This window comes from Nesoenas mayeri (assembly GCF_963082525.1).
Source record: "Nesoenas mayeri genome assembly, chromosome: 8".
NCBI lineage: Eukaryota > Metazoa > Chordata > Aves > Columbiformes > Columbidae > Nesoenas > Nesoenas mayeri.
Window position 1 is genome coordinate 17,730,275 of NC_137554.1, and position 24,042 is coordinate 17,754,316.

The 24,042-nt window shown below is 39.8% G+C and overlaps 1 protein-coding gene across 1 annotated transcript in view; it reads right to left on the minus strand.

Annotated features, from left to right (window-relative positions):
* Positions 1-24,042, minus strand: part of CRB1 (crumbs cell polarity complex component 1) — a gene marked incomplete at both ends in the record, with an annotated part of 101,289 nt that overhangs the window by 43,525 nt on the left and 33,722 nt on the right. The window contains 3 exons of the mRNA XM_080349210.1: positions 13,852-14,034; positions 15,245-15,384; positions 19,367-19,562. Coding sequence (XP_080205336.1) covers positions 13,852-14,034; positions 15,245-15,384; positions 19,367-19,562 — 519 coding nt within the window. The remainder of the gene's footprint in view (positions 1-13,851; positions 14,035-15,244; positions 15,385-19,366; positions 19,563-24,042) is intronic.

Sequence of the window (24,042 nt, forward strand, 5' to 3'; positions counted from 1 at the left end):
TAAAAAAGTGACTGTATTTACATAATTTCCTTGTCAGTCCATGTTGAAACAAACTGAAAAAGCCAGCAGGCTAGAAAATCATAGTTTTAATAGGGCCTATAGAGCTTAATTGACAATGGAGACCTGAGAATAGAAAAATATAAAACATGAATGTGTGAACATACATAACATGTTTATGCTGTGTGCATTTTGAGCTGTGCTTAGCATTGCTGTATAAATAACATGAATATGATCTATATTGATGCTGTGTATAATTCTCTATTATACGCTGTACACTTCTCTATTCCTACAGAATATATTTCTATATAACTTTAAATACAGAAGAGCAAGTCTTTTAGTGTGAACTATCCACTTCTACAATTTTTAAGGCAGTTCCTCTACCTGATGTATGATTTATTTCCTATGTAAACAGCTGTGTCTTGCTATAGAACAGATGTAGAGGCAGAAGACCTTGGACTTTTGACTGTGATCTTTCAGTCCAGTTCTGTATCAGTGGGAATGGCAGAAGACCATATCTGTTTTCACTTCAGCAGCAGTGTTCACTTCTCTCATTCCCTACAATGCTAGTTCTTTTAGCAGTGTGGAAACTCATCTAAACTGTGGCTTTGTTTATCCAAGGTTTCATATGCTTAACCCATCTTGAAGCTGGGAAGAGTGAGACCCAAACTAGCTTCACTTTTGCTAGGTCACATAACAATCCCAAGGGCAGGGGGACAGCATGGGCTCCAGCTGAGATTGTGTGTGCTTGCCATGGACTGCTGGCTGTCTTATTGGGGGGTTTCCTGGGTAATACTAGAGGTATGTGATTAGCTAGAATAAATCTAATTTTTGTGTGTCTTTATGTGCTACTATTGTAGCTGGGCAGACATGACCACAGTACAGCATTCAACTAGTTTTCTTTATTTGTTACTGTAGGTAGTGATTTACCATGATGTTCTGGCTTCACAAACAGGCCTAATAACAGATTCTGAACTCTCTTTGTTAAGAAAAAATAGTGCCCTTAGGACAGGGACTGCAGCCATAATTGTATTGATCATATGATTTTCTGTAACAGTGTCATGTTGAAGGATTACAGCAGTGGGAGAACAATCTGAATCAGATCCACCAAATCTATTTCTAGGAGCTAATAATCAGCATAAATTAGCTGTCTATACTAGGCTTTTTTTCTTCTCTCTGAGACTATTTATTGGAAGTGCGAAGTTCATTGTCAGCCAGGGAAGGAGCGTGCTTTCCTTAATATGGTTGTCCCTACATAATCACCAGAAGTACTTTTCTAAGGTAATTCAAATATTTTTTTAAAAGGGACCAGCACCCAGATGATCAGTAAAAGGCATCTTTGAAATTCTTGTACCTGAAAAAATCAGTCTGGGTACCTAAACAGAAGCAGATTGTGCCTTATTACAGTGACTGCAGAGTTTATTTCAAACGGTGCAAATGAGAAGACATAAAAATACTCAGGTTTATCACTTGTTCCTCCTATTAGGAAACACTGAATAATTAAGAGCTAGATGCTAGAGGGAACAATTCATGTAAGAGCTTTTATGTAGTATATTGCATAAAATTAATTTGGGTGCTCACATTACTAGCTTAATTTTATTACTCAGTGTCCAAACATACTGTTTATGTCCTTGAGAAGACCTTAGACTCATCAGTGATAACTAATTGCCAGCAAACTGTAAAACTCCTGAGTCCAATCCAACAAAAGCGTTGAAGTTATTTTTTATTTATTAACAATTAAAATTAGAATCATATATGTGTATACATATGTGTATACAAAACTGTGAAGAGCTCTCTATACACCAGAGAGCAGTGCTACCATTCAGAGGGACCTCAACAGCCTGGAGAAATAGGCAATCTTCAGGAACCTTATGAAGTTCTGCAAAGGGATTTGCAAAGCCCTACATCTGGGGACAAATAACTTCATCCACTGGACATGCTGGGTGCCAACTGGGCTGGAAAGCAGCTTTGCTGTGCGGGTGAACAAGTTGGCCATGAGCCAGCTGTGTGCCCTTGCAGCAAAGAGGGTCAACAGACTCCTGGGCTGTACCGGGAAGCACGTGGCCAGCAGATCAAGGGAGATGATTCTTCACCCCTCCTTGGCACTGGTGACACCACATCATGTCCAGGTTTGGGCTTCCCAGGTACAGGAAAGAAGTGGATGTACTGGAGCAGGTTCAGCAAAAGGCTGTGAGGATGATTAAGGGATTGGAAAATCTGTCATGAACAGAGGATGAGAGAGCTGTGGTTTCTCAGAAATTGAAATCTGAACTTCTCTCCAATGTATCTGTTCCTTTCCTTTGAACAACTGTATATTGTCTGATCTTGTGAACGTGATTGCTCTCATGCATGCAGTTCTTAAGACTTGATCACATAAGCGTCAGGATCAGCTGTATAGGTATCCTGCTTTTAAATTTTAAATGCTGTATGTTCCTAAATAATCCTTTATAATGGGTACAGGTGGAAATTAGAGACATACTTGTACTGTAAAAGTTAAGAATACTTGGATTCTTTACTCTGTTTTCCATGCATATAGGCTTGGCAGCATTCATTCAGCAAGGTTTAGAAGATTATGTGTACATGACAACCCTGAGGATTTCCATCATTGTGATTTTCCTTCCATCTCTTTCTTTTTGAAGAGCATAATGACCTATGACAACTAAGCTTTATTCTCTGTGGAGTCTGACATTGCTTCTGTTTAACAGATCAGACAGTTTGTGATACATCAGTACAAGACACTTTCTTCCCCACGTCAACCTAGGGTACCTCTTCAATATTTCCCATCTGTGCTGACCTGTGTGATCAAGAGGTCATGTCCTGAAGTCAAACCCAGAATCAAAACACTCACTTCTACCACGAGCCAGACTATTGATGTAAACCATTTAATTTATATCAAGTTGGAACTTGACGTCCAATTTCTCAGTCCAGAAGCAATTATTTTTAAAGGAACATGCCAACAATATTGCTTGGCTTAAAAAAGCGCAAGTTCAAAAGGGTAAAAAACATTTCACACCATAAATAAAGAATTGATTATACTTGAAAATGAAGTTTGTAATTACTACTGACGTTTCTAAGCCTAGATGAGGTGCCTTTTATGCTTTAAAAACTGATGTCATTTAGGCCACTGGCATTATGGGAACCTTATGTAAGGGTCTGGAATATTCCTTTGCTGGTATTTTACGGATCAAGAGGAAAACATTAATATTTTGCATAATGCTTGAGTCCAACACGTATTTTTTGTCAAGCAAGGGTGCAAAATTCATTGTGGGTGCTGAGCCCTTAGTAGGATGGGAGTTCCTCTGTCTCCTTTCACCCAATAGCTCCGTCAGCAGGACCATTGGCACAATCAGTAAATCCCAGTACTTTGGAATGGGGAATTATGTTGTTCTTCTTGTGTGAAAGCCAAGCCTCCATTGCAATAACAGAATTTAACTAGGAATAGCCCTGATCTGGGTCATTAAGTTACTATTCTGTACTTAAAACAGTAGTGCTTCTTTTTCCACAGCTCTTACAGCCCTGAGTGGACTTTGCATGATTGGCTGAAGACTAACATCCCTGAACTCCATGTGGAAGATTCTGCTAACCAAACTGTGTGGTGCAAAAGCTGTAAACTGATGTTAAGAATTTGGATTAGCAAACGGCGTTCATCACAAAGTCTTTGAGAAATCGCCTCTTCCAGATCAGGCTCTAATGACTGTGTTGAACTATCAGTTAAACGTGTAGCAGATGCTACACATAGCGAGTATTTCGTGCTCCCTCTACTGGCTAGTAGGTACAGAAGGAGTAGACAGAATTTAGTTCTCCAAGAGCTCTTAGATCTCTCAGAGCTCTGCTGCTACCAAAATGCTGATGCTAGTTCAAACAAATTACATATTTTCACATATTAGGGCAGCTTATACTTTTTGGGGGGTATTACAAATAGCAGTTTAACAAGTAAAGCCTTTTACCAAGGGTGAACAAGAATGCCATCCCACTGCTGTGGGTTATTTGGGGATGTTTCTATGTGAGAAATGGTATTTCAAAGGCATATAAAAATCTGTGAGTGTAAAAACAGAGTAGCTAAGCTATATAAAAAATGTAACCTCTACAAGAACGAAGTGATGAGTGACACACCATTTATATTTGATGCCATAGCAAGATAACAGCATCCTGCATACTTTAATCTTAAATAAGTTTACTCATCTTGATTTTTTTATCTGAATATAGGCCAATATTGCTCTCATAACAAACATATACAGGTTTGGCATGTGAACATCACACATTTCCCAACCATACAATTAAAATAATTAATTAGTAATGAGGACCAACATAAACTCTGCTTGTTAATGAGCATACGCATGGCGTGCTGCAAATCTTGCAGAAAGGAATGAAGACAAATCTTTCATTCTTACTACACAACAATCCAGCCAGAAAACTCTGCACTTCAAAATAGAAAAGATGAAAGTTGTGGATCTTTTTAATTAGTGATCAAAGAAAGGCTTTCAATAAGCAGAGCAATGAAGTACTCTGAAGCAGCTATTATGTATGTGTTGACATATATATGTAATATTTTTGTATCAGCGCATGCGTGTGGGTGTGTATACATACATGTATACGGTTCGGAACTACTTGCCCATGTTTTATTTCTGACTGAACTCCTCCAGCTTCTCTAATGTCACTCTTGAGTTCCTCCATTATTGGGGGAAAAGAGAAGTAATGCCTCTTAAATATTTGGTTGTATAATTTACTGTATTTCCAATAAACTAGATTTTAATAGGGTTCACAATGGTGAGATTATTAAGGCTCTTTTCTAAATCATATGTTGAGTAAAACATGGAGCTATTAAATTGGGTCATTTTGTTTATCACTTGACATTTGACCTTAAATATTCCATAAATTAGCATGTATTGAGGAAGTAAAACATATTAGTCCCACAGCACAGATCTTCTCTTTACCATCTACTTGTTAAGCACTTTCTCCAGATTAGTGAAAACTATCCAAAGTGCAAATTTAAAGAAAGTTCATTTCTGTTTGGGGAAAAGTTGTGCATCTGCTTGACTTTACAATTTGACTGTAATTCTATCAAAATGACATAGCCTTATACAATACAATGCTAAAAATCATATGCTGTAAAGTAGCTCCTGAGATGGACAATGAAATTCTTAAGATGTGCAAAGTTCTGCTGTCAGTTTAGTATGTGCAATACCTTTGATTTCACTGGGGTTCATGCACGGTCGTCACTTAGACCACACTTTAAACACTATTTTCATTAGTGGTTGTCTTTGCCATTGGATGTATGTGTACATGCAACAAACAACCTCTCTTTAAGAAACAGGATTATCTGTAATGTCATGGTGTGCTAGACGCACAGAACTAGCATTAGGATGTATGTCAGGAGATACACAGCAGTTTTGGCATGTATTAGGGAGAAGATGACTTTTTTTTCAGCAGCAGGAATAGTGGGCAAAACCAAGTCCTGGGCTCGGTTCTAGGCTGCATGGCGTGTTGCTGAGATGGAGCAAAGCAAGAAAAAAATGAAAAGGCCAGAGAGATTGAACTGAGCGGGTTCATATGATCAGCCAAGAGGTGGCAAAACTGGATTGCAGGAGACTATAAATATCTGAGGTATGCCAATTAAAAGGCCAGGAAAGGTTTATTCACAGTATTAAGGAAGAAATCAAAAAGGTAAGTAGGTAGAGCCTGAAGAAAGCCCCAGAAGGAAAATTCTTACTGGATATTGAGGCTAGTTTTGACAAGTAGTCAATCATATGATGGAATGACCCAGCAGGAACCAGTGTCAGTAAAATAACAGGTGCTTGAAACACATTATTCCTGTGGCCAAATGATTTACAATAGAACTTTGTGGGGGGTTTGTTTGTTTGTTTGTTTCTCCCCTAACAGGTACTGGACTTCAGAGATTCCTTAAATCTAAGGATGTTATCTGTCTGTGTGTTGCAAGATCTGGGAGCTTATGGATGAAAAACCATTCATCCCCTCCTCCTTCCCTTCAAGGAAAAAAGCTTTTCATGTTAAAAAGTGTTTATGTGCAACACTGTTTAACACAGAGAGATGTGCCAGATTCAAAATATCCACTGCTTGCAGGCTCTGTCAATCATGTCAAACTACATTATACAACTTAACATATCAGTGTAACTAGAGAAAATAGATCATAGTAATGACGGGTCAGCTGTGAAAATTTTAAGCATGAAACTCTACACGTGCTCTGAGGATAATATTGGTAGATGTTTCCTCATGTTTTAATTTCATATATTTCTAACTAAAAAACAACAAAAAACCCCAAACCAAACATCTTGACACTTGTGCATTCTTTTGGTGCTGAATAATACAGAATTGATGGCTGTAATCTCTTTCCATTTCCAGTCCAATTTGCAACAACAGGAGAGATATTTCTTATGTCATACATATTTCTCATGAAAAAATATACATTGGTATATCAGGGCTCTAAATATCATTCTCAGAGTTGCTAAAAAATTGTCAGGTCTGGGAGCTATTTCTGTAAAACATTGTCATGGATAGTTCAAGGGTTCCTTTCTTAATGATCATGGTCCAGCTTTTACAAAACTTTAATATAGACCATCATTGCCAGTACAAACACTCTTCCGTCAAAAGGTTCTCTTATACAACAGGAATAAGAGGGACAAGCTGAAGTCTTCAATAAAGCTGAATTTTATTTCATTAAAAGGGATCCTCTGCATAGATAGCACCCATGCTAGGTTCATATTTTGTGCTTAGGATCTGAAGCTATTTCAGTCTCTACTTGGAGCACACGAAACATGGTAAGTGGATCCGATAATGCTATACAAATACATCCTGCATGAGATGTTGTGAGACTCCACTGTTCATAAGATAATGTCATACCTTATGGTCGTATTGGACCTTAGCCTTTTTTTCTGGTTTTCTGTGAAGTGGGGATAATTCTTATATCCCACACAGTAGCGATAGATGAGTGAATTTGCTTGTATTTATAAAATGTTCAGATTTTAGTGAGGCAAAACCCAAGCTGCAGAATGTTGTACTAAATACAGAAAGATTATCAGGTACTATCAATATCACTTAGAGATACATGCTGCTGTTTTCTGAAGTGTCTCACACTAAAATAGAATTCTTTAACCAGTGATAAACACTAGGTAACCACTACCAGAAGACTCAGTGCATTTAAACACTTACTCTCGCAGTCTGCTGCCATGCAGAGGAGCAAGTTAAGTCATAAGACTAATTGCTGCAAAAATGGTGTTAGGGTACCAGAAAATATCTCAAGATATAGGCTGTTAAGGAAAGAGCTGTCATTAATAACCTGAGTCAGTCTTAGCTGCCGTGGTGATTTATATGGCTGAAGAAAGTAAAAATTACACTTTCTTGCACTAAATGGTATTTCTTACAGTTGTTGAAGAGGAGTACTACCTGCAGTAGAAATGAAATAGAAATGTGACACAAGTTCTCTAGTGGAAACAGAATGCCAAATTCATAAATTCCTCCAGATACAGCCTAATTTCAGTACTGCCATCAATGTTTTGAGGTATGTTTCCTTCATATGGACATTATGTTACAGAGCGTGCAAATTTTGAGTTCAACCTCAGCTTTCCTTCTCGGGGACTATCCAGAGAAAGACTAATTAGACTAACCTAACAATGAGTTTGGTTTGGGAGCTAAGGCTGTGAGAAGTGAATAGTGCTTATTGCAAAGAAAGCAGTTTGATCAATAGTGAATAAAGAGACAAGCAAGAAACTAGTGAGCAAGCTGCATTCTTGGAGTTTGAAAACATTTGCAAAACTGCCTCTTTCTTTGGAGTAGTCCACAGGCCAGGGCTAAAGGACACACTCTGTGAGAATATCCTGACCAGTTCCAAAAATTAAGGAAAAAGAAGAGAAGGAAGAACTGGAGGTGGAGGAGGAGGAGAAAATTGAGAAGGAACCAATTCTGATGACAGAGTGAACAAATCCTTAACAGGATGATACTGATTGAAGAAATGTTAAATAGTATTAGGGGTCAGAATCACTAAAAGCCAGTCTAAATGTTCTTTCAAGATCAGAGGCTTAAGTAGAAATGGAAGAAGTACTTTAAAGTCCTAATTGTCTTTTTTTAGTGTAGAGTTTTTACAGGCAGCAAGTGCCTGGCAGGCCCTGAGGGCATCCTCTTCTTCTAATGCTGGAGCTGCTAGAGCCTGGCTGGGAGCAGCCAGAGAAGGTCCCTCCTCCTCCTTCCCCCTGTGCTTTTGAACACAGGGATGTATAGAGATCACACAGTCTGGAAGGGAGATAGGGCAGCACTGTAGAAATATCTCTAGGAAAGCGGTATCTTCTTCCCCATGCTTGGAAAATAACAACACTTTTTTATGTTTTGCTGCACAACTGCCCAGCACCACAAAGTTGTTTTATTAAGGGAACCCTTCACAGCAGTAAAGTATAAAGTATATAAAGTGTAAAAGGGATCCCATACTGATTATGAATTGAATTTAGGTGAAAAAGATGTATGTTTGCAACCCTGTTACAGACTCTCTGCAGTTCCAGAGTAGTAAGAAGCCTAGAAATACATCAAGCTCTAATTCTGTTTTTCAGCATTTCACATGTATAGTACTTGTATTTGGAATTTCTCCTTAAACCAGCTAACCTTGAATAAGTGCTTGATAGTGGCAGCATTTTCCTTCTTGAACCTTTGCTTGTACAGGAATTATAATTAGCTAACAATACCTCCAGGCCTGTTAATTCTGAACCTGAGTGCTTGCCTTGCCTGTCTCCCACTGAAAAGATGAGAGATGCCCTTGACACCTTCTTAATTTAAAAATTGTCTTTCCCCTCTGTATCTCTCCCTTTTTACTTTCTTTTTTTTTCTCATTCTTTCCTTGGACAGTCTTGTCCTCTTCTAAGGCCTCAGAATCAAGAGAAAATAATCTTTTAAACTATGATGATGGGCCATGAAATGATGTGAATTAGCCTGATGTAATGGAGGAATGAGTGACTACCATGGTGTGAACAGCCGAAGGACAGCCAAGGAAATAAAATTTGGAGTCTGGGGACAAGATGAGAACTCTGCTATTAATCTGCTTGTTTACATTTTTGTAAGACTCACATCGCTTTATATATATACCTAAAAAAGATGGCAGCTCTGCAATCATCATACTGATGGTTAAGAAGGAGATAAGGAAACCAAAAATATATGTATGTATTTTAAGCTTCCCAAGTTAGCAATAATGTGTCTACCATCCAATCCATAATATTTACATTTGTATAATACTGTCAGAGGTGAGCAGAGAGGCGTACAGCTGGCTGAGACATAGTCTACCCTGTTGTCTGCTGCATGGTCTGCTTGTAGCAGCATCTAAAGGAAGGCAGGGAAATGGAAGCCCCATGCCCTGTGTGCTTGTGTTTCTTTCACTCTGGTTTAAGTGTAGAATGAGAGTCCAAATGATTCTCTTTTTACGCACTGGTCCCATGACGTTCACAGTTCATTACTTGGGTTGAGGTTTTTGTTTTAGTTAGTTGAGTGCTCAGTACTCTCCCATACTGGCCATTTATCTGCCTCATCTTCTGGCTCAAGGAGACAGTTTCTTTCGCCCATGCATATGGCAGGAATTCAATATGCATATGACACCAGTCTGATGGCATCATTTTATCTTGCAGCAGTCCAACAGACTGGGAAAAGGGCCAGGGAGATTTAAAAGGGAAAAACAGAAAACGTGACAAATAAACAAAAAGGGAAAAAAAAAAAATACCTACTGCTCCTCTTACTCTCCTTCTGCTGAAGTGAAAAGGATGTTTTGCAGCCCCCTACCAGCACTGTCCCCTCACCAGGGGTCCACAGGCAGCCTGGCACACTCACCGCTCCTTGGGCTCAGTTCAACACTGGAATGTGTCACTTGACGGACCTTGCAAGTTCAGACGCTCTTTAATTTTGACATGGTGTTAAGTTTATTACAACCTGGTGAAATGAGTCAGTACCAAATCCACAGCTCTGCCCTGCTCCTTTCCCACAGGTTTTCATAAGAAAAGTGAGAAGTTTAACCTTTCAAATAATGGTCTTTTTAAAACATGTGCAGTGCTAGAGCAATACAATATATCCACAGTATGAAAGGACAAAGTTCTAGCGTAACTGTTGCCTTAAGCTAGCAGTAACAAATCACAAGCCCTTTAAAAGAAAGTCCAATCTATTAAAAGTACTGTTGTGCTATGGGGGCAGAGACCAAGGTAATATAAAAAATCTAGGGCTTGCTACTGCAGAAGTACGGAGACTTCTTGAAATGTGAGTATGCCCAAACTCTTTGATTTAAAAGGGAGCTGGAGAAGTTTAACCCTTTGTAGAACCTGTGTGGAAATTTTCTGTCTTGGGTCTGAGATGCAGCATATGTCGAATGGTTTCAAAGAGTTTCTAGCTGGGATAAAGTCTCCAGACTGGGAATTTTATTTTTAAGAAACAAATTGAGTAAATAATTTTGTTTGCGGATTTGTTCCTTGCAAGAGTTTCAGTAGGGCTACTGACTATTTTTTAATTCATCTGAACAATCACTATAACAAGATACTTCCAGATAATATTTATTCCATTCTCCCAACTGGGCAAGGAAAATATTTTATCCTGATATAGGCATGTGTTTAGGCTCCATTATCTCCTGCCCTTGGGGCTAAACTTGTAGTACAAAAGATAGATATTCTCAGTTCAATTACAGTAAATTGTTTGCAATTTTAACAGGTAAGTTCAAAGATGCCATTTTATGCTTGTTACAAAATAGGCAACCATCCTCAATTTAATTACATCTTTCCATTTATTTCAATAGCTTCTGGTTCAGCCCTCACAATGCAGGGTACGTGAACAATTATTTCTTCATATTACTCTGAATGGCGAAGTATGATTACAATGTTCTGTGAGTGCCGTACTGAGGAAGAAGGCATAATAAAATATTGAATGTAATTTATTAAAGAAAATCTTTGTCCTGTTTCAATAGGAATCTAAGGTTTCATATCTAAAGCATATACAACTATTCAGGTGTTAAGGCTGGAAGAACTCCTGACCTACAGCTGCAGAAATGTAGGGCTTTGGCTGTCAGTGAGATGTATTGATGCCTAGATTAAAGGATCTGACATTTTTTCTACTTGACTGTTAGTTCATATATATATTTGATAAGCACCCATATACTTAGTGATCCTGATCAGTGATTCATCTGCTACCTTGTATCATACCATCAATTCAAATCTTAAAGATTCCCTAATTCCTACTAAAACACATGGTTTCTTTATTATGGATTTGGCTATAATTGGAGAAATTACATCACCGTCAGAAGCGAACGTTTCTGCTCCACCTTATATGCTTTTTTATGTCAACACTTCTGACATACAAGCAGGCTGAGACTCATTTTGAGCACTTTCCATGTCCAGATTACCCAGGTGAAGAAGAATGGCCGGAGAGAAACACATAGTGCTACTGGAAGGACTGGGAAGATTGGCTGCGTTGTCCCTAAGGGCCTTCAGGGCAAAGCCTGGGAGCCTAGGATGTTAAGTGTTAGTTAGAGCAATCCTGCTGTCTCCTCATTAAGTACGTAAATTGCTTGACTACATTGTGTCTCATACAGATCAGAAAGAAAATAATTTAAAAATTAGGCCCTGCTGAAAAACAAAGGCAGGGAAGGAGCTGTCAAGAGCAGCAAGATTAACCTTGTTTTGCCATTATTTTGCAGCATGTTACCAAATGACATTTCACGTGCAGCTTTTACAGCCATCCCTGTTAAAGGTTATGTTCTTCCTGCCTCCAGCTTCCTGGGCACACTGCTTGGTAAGAAAAAATTTTGTTTGATTGATTTTTGTTTGTTTTTTATAAAGAAAGTTACACGTACCATCCAACAGGTATGGGGATGACTAAAGTTACATAAAGGTTTATAAACATGTAATGTTATTTGCATATATAGTCAGCAGAAATTTCAGGGTCTCCTAGACTTCTCTCAGTTATGCTTGGAGAATTCTGCGTTGTGATTTAAAAACTTGTCAATTGAAAAATTTTAGTTAGATTAATTGATTTAAATAGGTTCTGACACTCTTTTCTCAAACTGACTGGACTCTGCCTGTACATGGGTCCCTGGACTCCCTGGGGAGTAAAAGAGTCCTCCATGTGAATGAAACCAGCAGAATCATCATGCAAATCAGGCAAACAAGCCAGGTGGAAGTAATTGATATGGAATGGGAGGATAAAGGATGACAATTAAACAAGTAAACACCTTCCTGGTTGTCTCAGAGAGCACAGGAGTTTTTAAGTTAGGTCAAGAAGGGAGGAAAAGAAACCTAAGAGCTGGGCATCACTGGAATGAAGTGAAGAGAAAGAAGTGGCAAGTGAAGAGGTAAGGGTGCTTAGGACAGCCTGGGGGATGTTGCAAGCCTTAGTAGAAGCCTCATATTTTATTCTCTTAAGCAGAACAAAAGTACAACAGCAACACTTAGTGACAGGACAGGGAAGAACAGTTAAGGGGGAAGGGACGGAACAAAAGCAAGCAAGTCTCAATGTCGCTTTGAAGAAAACTAAATGGTGAATTCGGAGTGAATGTTATGCTCTCTATATGCTTTTATTGTGTTGGAGACATCAGTCACACAACGCACTGGCAGTCACAGGAAAGTTTATAAACTACTCAAGCAATGAATGGAATGAGAACTTGAAGGCTGGTTAAACTAATCCAGCTATTAATTATTTTTTTTCCTTCAGAAGGAATAAAAGAATGGAGTTGACAGAAAAATACTGTAGACCAAGAAGTGTATAATCAAAACGCAACTTGTTTCTGGCTGTGCTAAATAGTACTGGCTGTGTTAAATGCAAATCCCAACACATCATCTTTCTTAGGATTACGGTTACCTGTAATTTTGATAGTTGTTTGTTGTTTGTTTTTGTTTGTTTTTCCTTAAGAACACACCTATGCACACAATTTGAAACGATTTTTCATTTAAGCTGTAGAATAGCAGCAACATCCCACACTGCCACATTTGTACAAAATCTTGCCCTGCGTTCAGATGAAGTGTTCCTGCCAATCCCCAGTGCTGCTATGTAGAAATACATGAGGACAGAAACACCGGAAGCTTTTGAGTTTTGTTTCATGTTTTAGCCTGGAGAAAAGGAGGCTGAGGGGAGACCTTATCACTCCCTACAACTACCTGAAAGGAGGGTGTATCATGGAGGCGGTTGGTCTCTTCTACCAAGTAGCAAGTGATAGGGTGAGAGGAAATGGCCTCAAGTTGTGCCAGGGGAGGTTAGCATTGGGTGTTAGGAAAAATATGTTCACTGAAAGGGTTGTCAGGCATTGGAACAGGCTGCCCAGGGAAGTGGTTGAATCACCATCTCTAGAAGTCTTTAAAATACACATAGGTGAGGTTCTTAGGGACATGATTTAGAGGTGGAATTGACAGTTCTAGGTTGTACTCATTTGGACTAGATCTTAAAGGTTTTTTCTATCCAAAACAATTATATGATTCTATATTTGGTTTACTCTCTTATTTACTATTGTTTTCACTCCTGTAATATAATACCTGTAGACAGTGAATTTCGAACTCTAAATACAACACCTAACTGAAGTTTATGGCATAATTCCAGCAAATGTGGTTATGAATGATGAAGCTTTGCAGACAAAGCAGGGGAAAGGACTGTGTGTCCTGCTGCCCTGGGGCCGTGCCTGGGCTCTGCCGCTCTCCACTGCGGTCACAAATTGTGCAACCAACGCCCTGTGCGCCACACAAACCAGCACTGACACCCGTGTGTGGTGACCACCAGAGGGACCCTTCCCACTATGGCACCTTAAAACCCATGCCATCTTAAAGATTTATTGAAAGCCAAGCCTAAACAACAGGCTACTGCTGTGCATCAGTTCCTAAGCTTCCAGCGAAGGAGCCTTACCGGTGAAGCCTGGCTTGCAGCTGCAGATGTAGCCCTCGGCCGTGCGGTAGCTGAAGGCGGGCGGCAGCCCCGGGACGCTGCCGTAGCGGCCGGCCCAGGAGCGCTCCACGCAGTCGCCGCCGGGCAGGCAGGGGCTGCTGCGGCATTCCCCGATGTCCTCCTCGCAGCGGAGGCCCGCGTAGCCTGCGGAGAAAAACGTGTTTAATTGGTGCGCTATTCATTCATTCCAGCCCCGAAAATATTGTGGCTATCGGATGGGCTTGGGTTCAGGCTCTGTCATGTGCTAAAAGATTTCCTCTGCTGCTCGGAGGTGGGGACGTTTCCTTGCGGCTCTGTCAGGACTCAGCAGCAGGATACCGCTGTGGCTATTCTGCGTTAGCTAGCTGAGCTTTGCTGTGCTCTACAGACTTGGGGGTTTTTAGGAAGTAACTTGGAGATCTGTGTGAATAAAGAGGCACTGCATTACGGTGTAGATACGCTTTCAGGCTGTGTGAAGTTTTCCTTGTCTTTTGCACCACCTCCCTAAGAGAGAGGAGGGCAGAGAGTATAAATTCTTCAGTGTTTGTAAAATGCAGTATCTGCTGGCGTTTGAAATGTCACAAAACTCTCTGATTCCAGGAAAGCACTAAGGGTGTCTAGTCTTTCCATGTCTAATGCACCAAGACCATGCAGCCCAACACCACTGTAGCATTTATTTACTCCTCAAAGTGCACTGTGTTTCTGTATCCTCGGTAGGGACATAGACATTAAACTTACAAGACAGAGTTCTTGTAGTTAGTCTGTGTGCTGAAAGACTCACAAAGTCTCTCAAAGAGCACAGTGTCTGTGTCCTTGCTGGGCTGTGGGAGTCTGTTTGCAAATGGCTGGATATGCAGGCAGTGCTGGTAGAGAACACAGTCCAGTGTGTTTTCACCCACACTGCTAGACAGGAGAAGTTGCACTGGTGATATGAAGGAAGCCAATGTAAAGCCTACTTTGATTTTTATTTATAAACAGACAATATTTTGCATTGGAAAGTAAATTACGGTTTTTTTAGGCTGATTTAAAGGTCACATTAGTGAAGAATAAAAAAGGGTCAGGTGCAGCAGTGATTCCTTTATCACACGGGCTGAAGGATTAATTATCTAGGAGATGGACCCAGTTTTGATTTATCTCCTGTTTTGACTCCATAATACCGGCCCTTTTGTTTTTGCCAACTTCTCCTGTGCAGGGAAATCCTTAGCTGGAAAAGACAGCAACTTACCTGTACTCATGATGAGGAGTCAAGCCCACAGAGTATTTTAAGGATATATAGCTTCAACCTTCTATTGTATCAGCAAAAAAAAATTAAAAAAATGAGAATATATCTACTACACAAGGAACAAGAGTGTTTATAAGAGAATTTAGAACTTACCTGGCCAGCAGTGGCATGTGTAATTGTCTGCATTGTCCTCACAAGTGCCATTATTGTAGCATGGTTGTGACCAACATAAGGGAATTAGAGTCTCACAGTGCAGGCCCATAAATCCAGTACCGGTGCAGTTGCAGCTGTACCTGCAACACAGAATGCAGTGTTCATTCTAGCTGGAAGTCAGGAGATCTGGGCTTTGTTCCCAAACCCTTCTTGCATACTCTTGGCTAGCAGCTTGCACAGTTCAGTCCAGGCTTGAGACCACCATCTGGTGCTCTAGGAGAAATACCAGATATTGGGAGCGAACAATGAGCTTTTTCCTGAAATATGTGTTTTTGTCTAGGGAAAAAAACCTGCTTGTGAATTCAAATTGTTTTTGACAGATCATTTATTTTAAGAATTATTGGGCTTTTTTGCTTCCTTGTTTTTTAATTTTTTTGGGGAAAAAGTTTCCGTCATTTCCAATGCAATTTTTGCAGGCTTAACTTTATTCACAAAATGAAAAGGAGAGAGGCAGTAAGTGTGTTAGTATCCCTTTCTCTTGGACCAGTAGAAATTAAATTGGCAAAAGTAAGGCAATTTATTTTCCTTGACTAATATTTTCTCTGATGAAAAACAATACATTTTGTTGTTAAGTTAGTGCAAAAATGTCAGCTGCTTGCATAGTTCCAATAATAACTGTAATATGAGCAATGTTACTATTATGTGTTTAGAAGTAAACAAACTAGTATATATAAATGAACAATGTGCAGGTAATCAGTAACATCTGAGGGGTTTTGTTTGGGGTTTGTTCTTGATTGTTTGTTGTTTGGGTTTTTTGTTGTTGCTGGTTTTTTTGGTTTTTTGTTTGTTTGTTTTTGATTTTTTTCAGGTGAGCTAATTATTATGAAATATATAATTCCTATGCTTGGTTCATTAGCTATAAGGTCAACTTGTACATGTCATAAGAAAAGACAGACCTTTGCAAGATAACTATGTTAAATGCATATGCTTGGATGATCTTTGTCTAATAATAATTACCAGAAACAAAAATTTGTTCTTATATTGTTTTATTTTATATTAAAATTATACACTAGTTATTGTAGAATTGAAATCATGGGCAATCTTGCTGAACAAGAGATCAGTATATTTATTGGATTATTTCTGTGCTTAATATCTAAGTCTTGGAGTAAATACATAGAGAGAAAGCAAAATTGTTAAACATAAGGAAGCATCAGAAAACAACTGGCTCCCGCAGTCTAACAATCCAAAAAGTGTAAACTTTTTACTACACTATGTACATAAGCAGAAACTTCTGGCAGGCTAGTTTATTACTAGTGTATGGATTATTCTTAAATCAAAGTCAGAGATGACTTTAGACCAGGTGACATTTGAATTTAGGATATAAAAAGTAATGAGGAAGATGTGAATCAGAAAAATAATTTTCATTCTGAGGTATGTTCTCAAAACAGAAGGATCTTTCTTCTGCTATATGTTTCACACATTTCCTCCCTGTGCTTTCAGTTTGGTGCTGTTCAGCTTTGTGGAGAAAGTTTTTTTGGTTTTTTTTTGTTTGTGTATTTGTTTGTTTTTTGCCTTAGTCCACACCCCTTTTTCCCTTTGGTCCAGAATGAAGGAGCAGTAAGGAATACTCACAACTCTCTTAATGTGAAGCCCCACTTGTGTGCCTTTTTTTCATGGGTATCTGTAACTGTCGACATTGCTGTGATCTTTCAGGGATTCTGGAGGGTCCTCTGCCCGGGGAAAGGCTGTGAAGGGGCAGGCAGGTGGTGTTTGCTGTTAGGAGTGATACTCTTACTCTACCAAACACATTTTTTGAGATGATTTTTTTATGTTCTCACAATATGCAGGAAGCAATACATGCAGGTGTTCTTTCTTATGCAATCAAAAGAGCATTGAAGGTCCTGGGAATATTTCCGATGGAAAAAAGGCTTGGAGCATACAGAGGTATCCTCTGTGCCTCAGCACACCAGCTTTCATAGGATCAACTAAGGCACCTTTGTAAATTGTCAAGTTTAAATAAGAAATGTTCAATAATGTGCAACTGTTTTTTTAAGAGATCAAGTTCTACTTTGTTGCATTCAGGAGAACTTGCTGGAAGAATCTGTCTGAAATTTGGGAGAGAATTTGATTCAGTGTTTGTATTTGTGGCTTTAAATGCTAAATCTATCACCTCTCACATTCCTATGATAGCTGGTGGCACACACAAAAGCCTCAGTTGTACTGTAGCATTAGTCAGAAAATGAAAACTGCTTTTTAAATACTACAGTTCTTCATTTAACTCCAAAAACACACAAAAGGAAGAAAATTGCTAGACACCCTTCTGTTTTGAACTGCTTTGTTGTCCAACCCTTTTTCATCATGTAACAAATGTGGGAAAAGCTCCAATCGTTCTCCAGATATCCTGCAGCATTACAAGCCAATTAAAATTGCTCTTACATGTACCTCAGCTTTAAAAGCTAGGAGAAAAATGAGTAGGATTAAGTCTGGCCTGAATGAGCACCCCAGTTGCTCACCTCATGTGTGTATCCTCAAAAGGCTTGCAGGTTCCTAAGCAGGTCTGCTGTGAGCTAGGCAGGTGCAAGGTGACCTCCCTCCCTCTCCTGTCATGCTTTAGCTATGCTGGAAAATAGTGAATTGCTTTGTCCTGTTCAGAGTGATTCAGAGCTGCTGAAAAGGAGCTCCCAGAGGTTTGTGCAGTGTCACCACACTGTACAAAAGCTCATTCCCAGAACATGATCTCTTCCCCCTCTCATTCAAGGCAGGCATGCCTTTTGCTGACCTGACTTTTGGGCTGGTGTGGGGGGGCACTAAAATCTTTAAAACCACTTTATATAGACTGGAAAATACACAATAGAGGACAAATCTTATACTTGCAGGTGAGTGCCTGCATTAATACACATATGAACTTTCAGACTGAGCTTATATTTGTGTATTTTCAGTTTGGGAATCTCATGCTGAGTACGCAAAGCCAGTATCAGTGAAGGAAAGCCAAAGCTCTGGCTGCCTGGGATGCTCTTGGATCTCTGTGTAGGGCTATTAACAGTAGGTTCAGAACCTCACTTTTCTGTTGCCTTGTATCCTTTTTTTTTTTTTTTTTTCCTTTGCCCATGGACCACAGGTTGTTTTGAATAAGGAACTGTTGTCCTATATGCCTGTAAAGTTCCTGACACATTTCCTAATGACATCTGTTACTATGGTTACTATTATTACAGTTTCACTCTACCTCTCTTTCCTAATGTCTGTTGGTGTGGGCAGCTGCTGTTGGCAAATTCAATTTTATGCACTCTCACATCTCTCTTGGAAACCGAAGTTTTATGAGTGTTAGAAACAGAATTAATGTATTCAGTTTTGGGCCCCTCATCACAAGAAGGACATTGAAATACTAGAGAGAGTGCAGAGTAGGGCAACAAAGCTGGTGAGGGGTCTGGAGCACAAGTCTGATGAGGAGCAGCTGAGGGAACTTGGGCTGTTCAGCCTGGAGAAAAGGAGGCTGAGGGGAGACCTTATTGCTGTCTACAGCTACCTGAAAGGTGGTTGTAGCATAGGGAGAGTTGGTCTCTTCTCCCAAGTAGCAAGTGATAGGATGAGAGGAAATGGCCTCAAGCTGCACCAGGGGAGGTTTAGATTGGATATTAGGAAATAATTCTTCTCGGAAAGGGTTGTCAGGCATTGGAACAGGCTGCCCAGGGAAGTGGTGGAGTCACCATCCCTGGAGGTGTTTAAAAGGCATTTAGACAAGATTTTTAAGGACATGATTTAGTGCTGGAGTTATGGTTGGACTCAATGATCCTGAGGGTCTCTTCCAACCAAAATGATTCTATGATTCTAAATGACTGTCCCCAGGGCCAGACAAACACCATATTGTAAATATTTAAAGTAAAAGTACAAACCTGACTTCTGCTCAGCCATAAATATTTTGTTGTCCTATTGGCCCTGACACCAGATTTGCATTCTTTGTTCCTTTTCAAATTTAAACTGAAATCAGTGCAGGATCAAGGAGTGAAATCCACAATTTGAAATGAAATGAGCCACCTGCCAGTGCGGGCTCTCATTGCATTTCCATCTGCAAACAGAGGAGCTAACAGCACTCATGTTAGCATTACCCATCTGTAGAAGACATACCCGTTGGCACCGTCCGTGCACTGTCCCCCATGGAGGCACGGCCGGCTGGCGCACTCATCCAGGTTGGTTTCGCAGAGGTGGCCAAGGAAGCCGGGGGCGCAGGAGCAGGAGAAGCTCCCCAGGGCGTCGCGGCAGGTCCCGCCGTGCAGGCACGGCTGGGACGAGCACTCATCTATTTCCAGCTCACAGTTTTTTCCTTCAAAAGCAAAGAAAACAAGCAAACCCCTGACTTAGCAGATAGTTTTGGAGATCTAACCAGGGACACTTTTAAGTACAGTATTCACTTTTTTTTTTTTTTTTTTTAATTAGTAATTACCTATTTTTGAAAGGCATTTCCTCCTCAATGTACATTGCAAGACTAGTTTTTTTCAAGGCTTGAGGGAATTTACAAAAGAACAAACCAGCTGTTATTCACAAGAACAAGTAGAATAACAGCTTTTTATATTAGCTTAAACATGGAAACAAAATGAACTAATTTTCAGATTATTCAAACCATGCTACCACGCTGGTTAGATAATCAAAGTGAATAGTAATTTAATGACCTCAGAAGAGTCCAATTAAAGCTGCACAATTAATTGAACTCATTGGGAAGCTGTTTGTTTAGCTATGTTTTATTGCTTAATTTTTTTAAGATCTAGCAATATGTAAGTAAAGTGGTCTATGATGCCATGTTTGCAACAGGTCAGAATCTTGGAGCTGTTCTTCAGAGATAGTTGATGAAACTAAATCAGTTGTAATATTAGTTTATAGCTATTTATTATAGTCGGCACATTAAATATACATTCCTTTTTCTTAGCTCTAGCACAGTCCAAGAGACACTAAGAACATTTCGTAATTAATGCCTTGCAGCTCCTGCTTTGATTATTTTAGGGTTTTATATGATGATGCACTTATTTGGTGTTCTGAGTAATGGAGTGATATTTTTTGAAAATAGTTTTCACATGCAAAGTCAATGTGTTTTAACAGCTACAGTACCAGCCACAAAACAGATGCAAACTGACAAATTATAGTGAAGCAGCTGCTTTTAAGTGGATTTCTCTATCTTTTTTTTTTTTATTACCAAGGTAAGCAGTACTATTGTAAATAGTTTTCAGGGGAATTTCCTACCTGAAGGAGAATCTGGAGCCCTAAGAATAGGTTTCATTTTTTTTTTTGGAGAGGTTAAATGTTCAGTACAAGATGATGGGGCAGGCTTTCAAAAGAGGGGAACAGACACATTTTGGTGATGGGTATTATCTCAGTAACATATTTAGGAGCTCAGCTCTAATTCTTTCTTTATGCTGTCTTTGACAGTTCTGTCCTGCTGTAAAATTTGTACATTCTAACTTGGAACATCTTTCTCAAAACACTGAGATTGCTAATATTTAGAATTGTTACTTGATTACTCGTTTATTTTGACTCTTTTGAATGTAGCATCTTTTTTTAAAAAACAAAACAAAACAAAACAAAAATGTATTATGGATAAATACTTGGAAATATCTTAAAATGCCAAAACAAAATTTGAGGATGTTAGCTCAGACCTACTTTGCATTGTATTTAAACATTAAAGTGCAGTAGTTAAGAAATACCACTGCTGTGATTTTAGCGCATAGATTTTTATAGTTCCTTGAGACCACATACAGAACACTGGGTGGGTGAAGTCACTGGTCCCGTGTCTCCAGTTTGAGGTTTGCTGATCAGCCAGGGCACCGCTTTCAGCAGGAGCCTGCCGTGAGACCCTGGCACGCACGGGAACACTCTCTGCTGGCTTTATGGTAATGTACATTACATCCAGATATAGTGAGCAATCCCTCTGTGGTCATTGCCCTGTGAATTCACTGTAATTGTAAACAATGTGTTTGCAGAAGTATGTCTAGTGACCGTAAATCTGCCAGAGCTTGTTAACAGCTTACTGCAAACGCTAAAAATCATGTGACAAAACAAGCCCTGTTCAACTGATCCTCAGTTCAGCCAAATTTAAAACTACAGGCCTGAGAACAGCCTGACGATTTACATGAGAACACAGCCTTGTTGTTTTGGTTCATGTCTTTAATCTATCAAGCCCAGTAACCTGCCTTCGGCAATGTTGCCTCAGAAGAAAACTTCTCTCTGTGTAACGCATCCAGGCGATGCGAGATGCCATGCAAACAGGGGAAATTCATTCCCAGCCTCTACTGTATCTCCCGTCAGGCTTTCTTATGTGTGAAGAAGAGAGATGAAAAGATTAGATCCGCATTTGCACCTCCATCTAACATTCTGTCATAAATATGCTGTATGCCAAATATCATATAACGGAGAGGGAAAAAAAGCCCCAACAAACCCTGCCATGGTTATTGCATGAGGCTGCAGCATCCAGAGCAATGACCTCCTGTCCTACAGCAGGCAGTGATTCAGCAGGTGCCAAACTGCACAAGTGGTTTGAATTGAAAGACTCAGAAGGTGGATATAAGAGATATTTATAACTTTTGCAGTTTCTTTGAAGAACGAAGATTATTTCTTACACTATTTGCTTTTCAAATAAGTCCTACTGTACACTTCTTTGTACAGCCCAATCGAAAAAAAGGTAAATGTAGCCAAGGATGAAAGGGATACAGCCAACATTTTCAGACTTGCGTGGAAAATCATTTGAAATGTGGCCAGTACTACTGGTCACCTCTCACGTCACAGTCTTGTGGTCAGAGTCTCAGCATCAAACTGATAAGCTAGGCATGAAGTAGGGAGTGTTGTTTGAAACTAGAAACTAGAAATATGGAGAAGGAAACAGACCTTCCACTTTGTTGGCAATTGCTGTTTGCTGTTGATATCCAGAATGATAATGCCGTGAGCTTGTTGGGAAGTGAGATCTGTACTTGCGGTACGTCATCTGTGGTAGAGGCTGCAGTGCCTCTCCAAGCCTTTGAGTGCCTAAGACTTATGAGGCACCTACTCTAAATATCTGTATGACATACATATTATAAGAATACTGAATGAGAACTAAAAGATTCATCAGGAATAATTTCCTCATCCCAGCTGCAGTTACACCACAGTAAAAGGTGTTGCACCAAGAATGAATCTAGCCCACCGTACCTTTGAGTCTGTCACTGAGTCACTGAAACACTCTCTCCTGTTCTTTTCTTGGGCTAAGACTGTTTTTTGGAACTGCCATGCACCCCTGATAGTTCACTGGCAATGGAGGACTGACTTCAGCTGTGTCCAGCGAGGTAATTAACATATGCGGCTGTGGGTAATAACAGTCTCTTGCACTGTGCTCTGTTGGGGTGAATTAAAAGCAAGTGCAATTAGTGCAATGGAGGAAAAATGCATTTGATTAAGGTAGCCAGCAAAAATTCAACAAACCAATTGAGCTTTATTATTTAACAGCTGTGTGACACATGTCTTGTAAATTATTTCACAGATGCAGAGCATTATCATAGAAACTGCAGATTTCATGCTAAATTTTCCAGTCTTTGGCTCTTGGTGCATTCTAACCTCTTCCATTTGTGTAAGAATTATGTGTGACATTTCTCAGCTATTTTAAGAAGTGCTGCAGCATACTGATCATACAAAATAGCAGTCATAGTCCATGAAACAAGTAGCAACCGCAGCCAGTAACTCAAGCATTTGGTTAACATTACTGCTGTAGATTTACTGTACATTCTCTACCTACATATCAAGAGATATAACCTTTTTAACATCTTAGGAAAATGAGATGAGGCTGGGTGACTTCCCACAGTAATTCATGGTGTCGGGCCATGATAATAATGGTTGGCAAGATCCCCTGACAGAGTAAATGAGGGTTTATATTACCAGTGGGGACACCTCAGGGCTTTCATCCAGTAATCCCTCTGGCTTGTTCATTTAGCACAACTCAGAGCAAAGTGCAAGAAACAACAAAAAAGAGTGCTTCTGATAAATCATTTCATTAAATAGCCTTTAAAAACTGGTGTTTTACTGCTGAAGGAACAGTCCATTTCTCTTCTGTAGAATTATTATGATTAGTCTCTTTGCTGCTGGAAGCAACGCTCGAGCTGTATATCAAAACACTGCAGCTTCTTCTGCTTTGTATTTTAGATCTCTTCTCCTTCCTTGGTTCTCTCCTCACTTCTTGACTCTGCTTGTGCTGAGTGTGGAGCACTTGGTGGCATCACTTGATTGTTGGTGAGAGCAGAGAGCATCATCCTGGGAAACAGCAGAATTTCATGATGAAAGTGGAGCAACTGCAGCAGAGTGAGTTTCCTCCAGCAGTTTGTGTTGCTCTAAATCTTAATTTCTTTTTGTTTGGGCTTTACTGTTTTATTATGTTTTCTCTCTCTTTGTCTCTAAGGTGTATATTCTGCCTCTTTCAAGCTGAGTTCCCAGGCTATGGATCCAGACCTGGACCCCACTAACAGTGCCAGTTAAACAAATACAGCTTCCTGAATACAACAGGAGGTCTGGGCTGAGTCTGATCATTGCAGAGTAACCATGCTGGTTGTTAATAGGTTTTTCCTTCCTTCCGCTCTTTGGCTTTGCCCTGGTTGTGTAGTTTTCTCCTTGGCTGGCCTGGGCTCAGACACCCGCTGGCAGCAGCAGGGTGGCGGGAAGGTAAAAAGCTTCCTTCAAATAACATTCTCCGTGCTCATGAGGGATATTAACTGAGGGCTGGCTTCCAACGAGCGCTGTGTCAGACACGGGAAAGTTGCTTTTTACCTCTGACTTCCCCTCCTGTGTGGGGATTT